Source organism: Manis javanica, chromosome 1 (assembly GCF_040802235.1).
Source record: "Manis javanica isolate MJ-LG chromosome 1, MJ_LKY, whole genome shotgun sequence".
Classification (NCBI taxonomy): Eukaryota; Metazoa; Chordata; class Mammalia; order Pholidota; family Manidae; genus Manis; species Manis javanica.
In genome coordinates, this window is record NC_133156.1 from 217,498,995 (window position 1) to 217,510,131 (window position 11,137).

The 11,137-nt window shown below is 36.9% G+C and overlaps 1 protein-coding gene across 7 annotated transcripts in view; it reads right to left on the reverse strand.

The window, feature by feature from the left end:
* Window positions 1-912, reverse strand: part of SLC30A6 (solute carrier family 30 member 6) — a 32,076-nt gene extending 31,164 nt beyond the window's left edge. For 4 of the 7 annotated variants that reach the window (XM_017651023.3, XM_073214623.1, XM_017651022.3 and 1 more), the window contains exon 1: window positions 834-912. In XM_017651023.3, the coding sequence (XP_017506512.1) occupies window positions 834-836 (3 nt within the window). In that variant the 5' untranslated portion in view covers window positions 837-912. The other 3 variants (XM_073214632.1, XM_073214634.1, XM_073214635.1) reach the window with 3 other exon arrangements.
* Window positions 913-11,137: the final 10,225 nt, after the last annotated feature.

Below are 11,137 nucleotides of genomic sequence, written 5' to 3' on the forward strand. Positions count from 1 at the left end.
TCTACTCAAGGGGAACAACAAGAGTGACAATGCCTTAGGCACAGAAACGTGCTCTTTTTCTCATATGGAGACTATCAATAAGAGAAACAATGAATTTTTCTAATAAAATGCTGTGCACTTCTTTTGACACTGAAATCACAAATGCTCATCTTAGGTAAAATCAGAGAGCTATACACTTGATTTCTAAAGGCATAAAATAACTAGTTCCTCTAACAAAATTTAGATGAAAACTCCACATCTCCAAAACTGTAAGGCTACTGGGTTCTAGAAACGCAAAAAGAAAACTGCAAAAAAGGTTCTCTACCGACACTTCGACTTTCTCCAATCACTGGCCTTCTGAAAGTTGCTGCTGTATCAGGTTATCCGGCATTCAACAGAGCCAAGGTGCAGAGTGGGAGTCCGCTTCAGCAGCCTACTAACCCTCTTGATTCACGCCAGCGTTATCGTCTCTGCTGTAAGCGTCACTATTACGGCGTTGTTGCTGTGGACTTGTTCTCGGAGCATTTCTTGGTATTTTGGTCGCTGACGCCGGCAAGGAAAATCTCGGCAGCCCCCTGTCACAAGCTCGCCGGGAGGTGACAGCTCGGCTTGGAGCGGGGCGGGGATGCCCACCGGCAGAGGAACTGAATGAGGGGGCGAGGGGGAAACAGGGCTCTGGGAGAACTCTCTCGGACACCAGCCACTTCTCCCGGGGATGGAGGCGGAGAGCGGGGCAAGAGCACAACTCCGACGACCCCTCCTCTGGGCAACGGACGCATCTCAAGGCCTCTTCAGGACCAGAGAAAATAAGGACACATCTACCGCAGAAACCCTCACAACCTAAGCCAACTCACCATGATAAGGAGCAGCGCAGCTCCCGCCGGAAGACGCTCTGGGCGCTAGCTTTTCTCTAGAGAGGAAGAGGTGGGGCACTAGAGGCCGATTGGCTGCGAGCGACGGGGGAACGGAAGTGCGTCCCGGCCTTCTGTCCCGCCCCCTTTCCCCGGGCGACCCTGGTTCCTATAGAGGAAGAGGTGGCGGCTAGAGCGGCTCCTCAGCACCTTTCGTGGGATTGGTGGTGAGCGGAGAGACCCCTGTCAAAGGACATTTGAGGTTTATTTGTAATGTCAGGAAAATTTCATTGGGTGATGTAACTTATGAAGTAGATAGTATTCTTATTTTACAAGTGAGAAAGCAGGAACAATAAGAGCTTTGCACAGAGACACATCTACTTTGCATAACTGAATTGAACTCAGATCAATTACAGAATTCTATGTTCCATTTCCTAAAATGCTACTTAAATTCCCTATACAATTAATTTTATTATGGAAAAAACATAAAATAATTCGATAAAGATTGAATATAGAGCACATGTGTGCCAGGGACTAGTCTCATGAAAATTATATTTTAGCAAGAAGAGACAAAAAAGTAGTGAGAAAAACTTTACAAATACATTGATAAGTAGTGTCATGTAGTTAATGCAATAATGCTATAGAGTAACTAGGTTGCTAATTTATAGTAGTACTTAGAAAAAGCTTCTCTAAGGAGATGAAATTTGACTTCCAAATGACAAAAGTCTTTTTGTGGAAGATTTCTCGGACAAAATTCAAATACCTAAGTCAAAAACAAGCAGGGGTGTTCTAAGATCTGAAAGAGAGCAGTTATGTCTGGAGCACAAGAGAAGAAATGAAGGTCTAAATAGTAAACAGGGGCCAGATTAAGCAGGAAATTCATATTTATGGTAAAGAGCTTTGATTTTTTTTTTTCCTAAGTGAGAAAGGAAGCCAGAGGACAGTTTTAACAAGGCAGCGATCTTTACATTTTTAAAAGATCACTGTGGCTGTGGTATGGAGAATGAGTTGTAGATGGATGATATAATAGCTAATGATGATATAATAGCTAATGTTTATTAAACATTTCTGTGGTAGGTAATGATCTAGGAACTTACTATGTATTAGTAACTTAACTCTTAACATCACTTTGATATATATAGCCCCTGCTTGGAAAATTGTGTGTCAAGGTCACACACCTAATCAGTGGCAGAACCTAATTCTAAAGCCTTAACTGCTACTGTGTATTTAGTACTTACTTATGGACAAGATTAGGAGCAGGAAGACAAGTTAGAACACTACTGCCTCATTTATCAAAACAAATTATTCTTGATTTCTGAAGTTTCTTTATGGGCTTTTTTATTTTAACCAAATAGCAATCAAACTTATTATAGTCTTCCTATTTGGTGTAAGGATGTACTGTGACTTTTTCTTGTATTTTTCCAGAGTCTTATGTAATGGCCTTAGAGAACTCAGTCATAGGAATGTATCTTATATTTCATCAATTCCTTATTGATGAGTGCAACAGTCAGGGTTTATATGTAGCAAGAAGAAATCTCTCAAGCTATTTTAAGAAAAAAATAATCTAAGGCAATCTAAGGGAACAACTAGAGAGAATATTAACAATGCAATAGAAGACTTGAACAATACTGTATACCTATTAGACTTGATATCTGTCAAATACACCACCTAAGAGCAGAATATATTCTTCTCAGGTGTATATAAACCATTCTCCAGGATAAAACATATGTTAGGACAGATAAATTAAAGAAGATACCAATAAATGGAAACACATCCTGTGCTCATGGATAGGAAGAATTAACATTGTCAAAATGGCCATTCTGCCTCAAGCAATCTACAGATTCAATGCAATCCCTAACAAAATACCAACAGCATTCTTCAATGAACTAGAGCAAATACTTCTAAAATTCATATGGAACCACAAGACCCTGAATAGCAAAGCAATCCTGAGAAGGAAGAATAAAGCTGGGGGATTATGGTCCCCAACTTCATGCTCTACTACAAAGCTACAGTCATCAAGACAATTTGGTACTGGCACAAGAACGGACCCATAGACCAATGGAATAGACTAGAGAGCCCTGATATAAACCCAACCATATATGGTCAATTAATACATGATAAGGGAGCCATGGACATACAATGGGGAAATGACAGCCTCTTCAACAACTAGTGTTGGCAAAACTGGACAGCTACATGTAAGAGAATGAAACTGGATTATTGTCTAACATCATACACAAAAGTAAACTCAAAATGAATCAAAGACCTGAATGTGTCATGAAACCATAAAACTCTTAGAAGACAACATAGGCAAAAATCTGAATATAAGCATGAGCAACTTCTTCCTGGACACATCTCCTTGCAAAGGTAAACAAAAGCAAAAATGAACACATGGGATACATCAAACTAAAAAGTTTCTGTATGACAAAGGACACCACTGACAGAACAAAAAGGCATCCTACAGTATGGGAGAATATATTTGTAAATGACATTCCAACAAGGGGTTAACATCCAAAATATATAAAGAACTTACATGCCTCAACAGCCAAAAAGCAAATAACCTGATTAACAAATGGGCAGAGGATATGAAGAGACAATTCTCCAAAGAAGAAATTCAGATGGCCAACAGGCACATGAGAAGATGCTCCACATCACTAATCATCAGGGAAATGCCAATGAAAACCACAATGAGATATCACCTCACACCAGTAAGGATGGCCAGCATTGAAAAGACTAAGAAAAACAAATGCTGGTGAGGATGCAGAGAAAGGGGAACCCTCCTACACTACTGGTGGGAATGTAAGCTAGTTCAACCATTGTGGAAAGCAATATGGAGGTTCCTCAAAAAACTAAAAGTAAAATACCATTTGACCCAGGAATCCCACTCCTTGGAATTTACCCAAAGAATAAAACTTCTCAGACTCAAAAAGACATATGCACCCCTATGTTTATTGCAGCACTATTTACAATAGCCAAGATACAGAAGCAAACTAAGTGTCCATCAGTAGATGAATGGATAAAGAAGAGGTGGTACATATACACAATGGAATACTATTCAGCCATAAGAAAGAAAGAAATCCTACCATATGCAACAACATGGATGGAGCTGGATAACATTATGCTCAGTAAAATAAGCCAGGCGGAGAAAGACAAGTGCCAAATGATTTCCCTCATTTGTGGAGTACAACAACGAAGCAAAACTGAAGGAACAAAATAGCAGCAGACTCACAGACTCCAAGAAGGGACTAGTGGTTACTAAAGGGGAGGAGTGTTGGAGGGTGGGTGGGGAGGGAGGGAGATGGGGATTGAGGGGTATTAAGTTTAGTACACATGGTGTAGGGGGGTCACAGGGAAGACCGTGTAACATAGAGAAGGTAAACAGTGACTCTCTGGCATCTTATTACACTGGTGGACAGTGACTGCATTGGGGTATGGGTGGGGACTTGATAATATGGGTAAATGTGGAAACCACATTGTTTTTTCATGTGAAACCTTCTTAAGAGTGTATGTCAATAATACCTTAATAAAAAATTTTTAAAAAATGTTTGGACATAAAAGAGCTTTCAACAAATTTTAAAGGATTAAAAGCATAGAAACTATGTTATCCAAACATACTGGGATGAAATTAGAAATCCATTATAGAGGATATTTGGGATATTCACATCTTGTGGAAATTTAAAAAAAAACATACTCTTAAATAGTCAATGCATCTGGATGGAGCTAGAGGGTATTATGTTCAGTGAAATAAGCCGAGCAGAGAGAGACAAGATTTCACACATTTGTAGAGTGTAACAACAGAGCAAAAACTGAAGAATTAAAACAGAGGCAGACTCACAGACTCCAAGAAGGGACTAGCGGTTACCAAAGGGAAGGAGTTAGGGAAGGGGAGTGGGGAGGGAGGGAGAAGGGGATCAAGGGGCATTATGATTAGCACACATAATGTAGGTGGGTCACAGGAAGGCAATATAACATGGAGAAGACAAGTAGTGACTCTATAGCATCTTAGTACACTAATGGACAGTGACTGCAATGGGGTGTGGGGGGACTTGATAGTATGAGTGAACATAGTAACCACAATGTTACTCATGTGAAACCTTTGTAAGATTGTGTATCAATGATATCTTAATAAAAAAAAGTTTAAACATGTCCATTCATCAAAGAAGAAATCACAGAGAACTTAGAAAATACATTGAGATAAATGAATATGAAAACTCAACATATCAAAACTTATTTGATACAGCCAAAACTGTAGAGGGAAATTTATAGCTGTAAATGACTATATCAAAAAAGAAACATCTCAGATCAATAATATAACCTTCCACCTTAAGAAAATAGAAAAACAAGATCAAACTAAACTGAAAGCAAGCAAAAGGAAGGCAATAATAAAGCTTGGAGAGGAAATAAGTGAAGTAGAGAATAGAGAAACTATAAAGAAAATCAACAAAACCAAAACCTGCTTCTTTGAAAAGCTCAACAAAATTGACAAAGCTAGACTGACCAATAAAAAAACAGACTCAAATTATTAACATCAAGAAAATAAGAAGTGGACATTATGGTTGATCTTCAGAAATACAAAGGATAATAAGGGAATATTATAAACAATTGTATGCCAATAAATTAGATAACCTTGATCAACTGTACTAATTTCTCTAAAGACTCAAACTACTGAAACTAACTCAAGAAGAAATAGAAAAAAAAAAGTAGAAAATCTGATTAGAAATATAACAAGATACTGAATTCTTAACAAACAAAAATCCCAGGCAGATAACTTCACTAGTGAATTCTATCAAACACTTAAATAGGAACTAACACCAATCATTTCACAAACTCTTCCTCAAAAAACAGAAGAGGGAACACTTCCCAACTCATTCTACAAAGCCAGAATTACTCTGATACTGAAACTAGACCAAAGACATTACAATAAAACTACAGACCAACATACCATATGAATACAGGTGAAAAACTTCAACAAAATGATAGCAAAATACATCTACTAACACATAAAGGAATCTTACACCATGAATGGGTGGGTATTGTCACAGTAATGCATATTTGGTTCAACATAGGAAAATCAAACAATGTAATATACCTATTAATAAACGGCAACAACCATGATTATCTCAACAGACGCAGAAAAAGCACTTGATGAATCCATCACTCCTAACTGAAAAAAAACACTTAAAAAACAAAAAATAGAACTACACACATGGGTTCTTGTGTTTTTAATTTGGAGGTGTACTATCTTGTAGTTAGACCTAGATCTTTGTATAAAGTCACTAGACTAGTTACTTTGAAAAAGATTTTGTCATTTACCTGCTTATTCTTCTGGTTACTTTTCCTGTTATCTGTATTACAAAGTCTTGTTTCATTTGCTTTGTTTATACTGTGGTATTTCTGTTTAATGCATAAGGGAATGTTCCGAAGGAAACAAATATAAGTATAAACCTGATAAATCTTCAATCCAAGTCAGCCCTAAGGCCTAACTGGAAGCCCCATTAGACTGGTGGTCAATTGTTGAAAGATTGATTAAACTTTGCCTTGGGTATCCCGAAGAACCTTCATGAGGACACTCCCTCTTTAATCAATTAGTGGGGAAAAAAAAGATCGCTTTGATTAGTCCATATTCTGGGGTCAATAATTGTTGGATTGTTGAATGTACAGACTTCCTAGTCTCCCGCTTGGTTTAGAGAATCTCAGACACTAACAAAATGCTAATAACACTGCTAATTGACCATCATGTCCTCTATTGTGTTATGGGCTTATCTGTGTCAAAGCCTCAACCTCCTTTCAGAAGAACTTCTCCTTTTATTTTAAATCATGAATTCATACTCTTTAGTCCAATTACAACCCAACTCCACAGGTTTCATTTAGTGTTCTCCCTTTCTGTATTCATAACCTCCTTTTCTCATAGTGAGAAATGTGGTTTCTGCTAAGGCTCTTATTGACTTATTTGATCAAGTCTGTATGTAACCAATCTACCATCTTTGCTGACACCTTTTCTCCTACAGACATCCTCCTCTCTGCTTAAGCACTTACTGATCACTGAGTAGGGGTAGGTTGCCCCTACTCATTTGGTTTACTTCTTCACTCTGTCCTCTACACCCCATACCAAGCTGCCCATCACTGTTGACACCCTCCTCAATTTACGTGGTATCTGACACTTCCAGCTCGAGCCACATATGTCCCCTACCGCCCGTTGTGAACTCTATTTTGAAACACTGTGCAGAAGAGTTAAAACAGCAGGCCTTAGACTGCTGTCCTTAGAAAGTCCTGCTTGCAAGGTCGGCCCTTGGATGGCAGCTCAGAATGCAGATTTGGGGAAGGGTCCCCACCATTCCCTAACCAACAGTGTGAGTGACTCACTGTGCTTAACACTCTCACACATGTTGACATAACTTGATGCTGGAGGAATTAAGCACATCGTGTGTGACTCCAATGAGAAGGGACTCTCGGAAGTTGGTGCTTGGTTTTCCCTGAACTTTGCTCTATGCCCCTTTTCTCTTGATTTTGCTTTGAATCCTTTAGTTATAATAAATCACTGCTTTGAGTATAACTGTATGCTGAATCCTGTGAATGCTCCTAGCAAATCATCAAACCCACAGAGAATCTTAAGGACCCAACCACTTAATGGCTGTAAAACTGAATAGTACACGACAGAGGAAGTTAAGAAAGCAACTCATTTAAATTTAATTACTGTCATCTTACATCTTAATTACAGCTGTGCTTCACCTCTACTACACTGTTGTTTCCTATTTGTCCCATCTATCCCTTTTCCCTTTCCTTCATTTCATTTGAACCAATCGAGTCACTTTTACTAATCCACTTTATCTTTTTTAATGGCTTTTTAGATATTTTCTTTTCCATGGCTGGGTGAGAGCTTACAGTATTCATCCTTATAAATCTACTTTACATTAATACACCACTTTGTGCACAATAACTTAATGTAATTCCATTTATTGCCTTTTTCCACCCTTCATTTGTTCTTTTTACTTCTACAAATACCACACTGTAATTTTTTTTGCTTTAAACAGCCAATAGATATTTAGAGAAATTAAGAAAAAATATTTCATATTTACTGACATATTTATTATTTCCAAAGTTCTAAATTTCTTCCTGGAGCTACAGGTTCCTGCTGAGGATCACTTTCTTCAGCCTAAAGAATTTCTTAAAACATTTACTATCATGTGAGTCTGCTAGCAACAAATTCTGTTTTCATTCATCTGGAACAGTTTTTGTTTTTTCTTAATATTTTGAAGGCTATTTTAACTTCTTAAAATGTTTACTCTTTAGAGATGTCATTCCATCATTTCTGATGAAGTTAGCCATCACTTATACTGTTTATTTGAATGTAATGTTGTTTGCCCTCCCTGGCGGCTTTTAAGATTTTTCTGCCTTGTTTTTTTTGACAATCTGATCTGGTCTTTGTTGTAGTTATTCTGCTTGAAGTTCACTGAACTTCTGAGATCTGTAAACTGATGTCTTTTAACAAATTTGGGGATACTTCAGGCATTACTGTTTCTAATATTTCTTTTGCCCCATTCTCTTCCTCTCTTCTCTTTCTGGATCTCCAAAAAGCAAGTACACTAGACTGATATTGTCCCACAGGGCTCAGACTTTTGCTATTTCTTCTTTTGTGTGCTTCAGTTTGATAGTTGTATTGGCTTGTCTTCCAGTTGTCCTGTGTTGCTATGGCCACTCTGCTGTTAAGCCCACCCAGAGAAATTTATTTCAGATAGTTTCATTTCAAATTTTTTCATTATTAGACTTTCCATTTGGTTTCTAGTTTCTCTGCTGAAAATCCTAATCTGTTCATCCATCTTTTTTCCTGTAAATTCTTTTAACAAATTTTAAAGCTGTTTTAAAAAATAACAGCAATTCAAACATATGGGCCTCAAGCATTTGCTTCTATATAGTTTCCATCGATTATGGATAATATTTTTCTTTGTATGCTGGCTTATTATAGTACTGTACTTTGCAGATTTGTTGTGAAGACTTTGGATTGTTTTCTAAAAAATGCTTTTTGCAGAAGGAACAAAATAGGAGTAGACTCAGAGACACTGAGAAGGAACTAGTGGTTACCAAAGGGGAGGGTTTGGGGAGCAAGAAGGGGATTAAGGGGCACTGAAATTCACAATCACAATCTAGGTAGGTTACGGGGATGGTAGTACAGCAAGGAGAAGACAATTAATGACTGTAACATCTTAGTACGTTGACAGTGACCACAAGGAGGGGTGAGGACTTGATAATATAGGTGAAATGCTGAACCACTGTGTTGTGTATTTGAAACCATCATAAGCCTGTGTATCAAGTAAATAAAACGTCTGGCTGTTAAATTACTTATACAGATTCTTGATACTAAGAAAACGTGGTATTTTGTTCAGTGAGTTTTTTCCATTTTGCTCATAGTCCTAAGTACAGCCCTTACTTCTAGAATGTGGTCCTTCCTCCTTAGCATGGTCCTTCTGGGTTTCAGTAGGGAACCTGAACTTTTTACTAAATCCCTCTTAGTGCAATTTGAATTTCAAACTCTTTATTCTCCCAGCAGCTGCTACTTCTTGCCCAGTTCCTTAGTCTTCAACTGCTGTTAGGTTCCTTTGATTATCACACTGCACAGGTACAATTTTGGAATCCACTGGGATTTGAAAGGAATTTGTAAGTATATTTTGGAGCTTATATCTCTGAAGCTAGCTCCAAGATTTCCTTCCTAATTTCCAGTTGTTCTGCAAGCCCCAAATCACTCATCAGCCCAGCAAGACTGTCACAGTCTGCTTGAGTGCTATTTCCAAGCACACTGCACAAACTGAAAATTGTCCTCAGGGTAAAAGCTAGTTAATGTGGAGCTCTTCTAGTATATGATGTGCAGTTTCTGTTTTGATTGCTTTGTAGTCTTTTAATCATTTCTTTTTATGTATTTTTTCAGAATTTGTAATTATTACAGGCAAGAAAGTCCAATATAAGCTACTCCTTCATTACCAGACTGCAACCTCTAGCAACTCTAGAACAAATAAAAAAATAAAGGCAAAATAAAGTTTGTCATTTATTTTCAATCCATTAGGATAAAAACTCTTTTATGCATCTGAACTTTCTAATTCATTTCTTCTGAAGAAAAGTATGATAGACCAGAATAAAATTCAGACAAACATTTAAAGGAAAATCCTTTGACTCAGAGTCCCAAAACAAACTGTAAAATGGTTCATTCCACCAAAAGAATTAGTTTTTGTATAAAATATAAAGAATTTTACACTATAAACAAAGGCTGCTATATATTTACTTAAATTAGAATTTTAATATCTGCATTTCCTCCAATTCATCCCAAGCACAAAGCATATATGTAAGTCAAATTTCTAATGACCTCAATGGGCAAACTATCTTAGAATAAGCTTTTACCCTTAAGATACCTGGAAAGAGAGTATTGATTCTTTCCCTTGGCTCAAAAGTCCAGTACATCAATAGGTTTTAATTTAGTGTACAAAACTCTGCCATATTAACATGAAGAGCACACTAACATTTAATGTTTAAGCATTACCTTTTAGGAAGTTAATATGACAAAGAGTTCAATGTAAAATCTAACAGGTCACAATCTAAATCTAATATTAATTCTGAAAACCTCAGCAACTTCTATCTTTATTGAAAAGACCAAACCAATCCCTCTCACCTCCTACTATCATTATCCTATTTTCATGGCCCTTCTATGGAGGTAACACAGCTTAAAATAAAACTTGGTCATAATAAGTCATAGAAAATAGTTCTCTGTCACTAAGCTCAACTTCAGACTTGATCAGGAAAGTAAAGTAACTATATGGATGTTCATACACTTATGTAATTTGCTGACTCAGTGTTTATGACAATACTAACTTTTGTATCTTTTAACATTTGAAATCTTTGTTATCTAAAAACTGTCCCAATAAAAAGTGACATGAATCATAATTTTGAAGATTATGTTTTTGAAGTTGAGTTTGAAGCACATACACCTTTAATATGACTGACAAGCTATCCAAGTACCAGTAACGTTAATCCTTTTCTAAATGAAAATACAAAATATTTTTATGAGCCTTATGGAAAATTCTTTAATTTTGGATGTTCCCAATTATTGTCATCATGTTTATTTCGTCATCTTTCATTATCATTATTTTATAACTGATGTTTTAATGTTTTGAAAACTTAGAAAGATAATGTTCATGACCTAAAATATTCATGTCTCTGGCTTAAAATTTTTTTTTTCTATTACCTCAACCCTCATTTTTATTATCCAAGGAGTTCTAACATCATGATTAGAAGAGACATAATTTAAATTATGGCTACAAACAGCA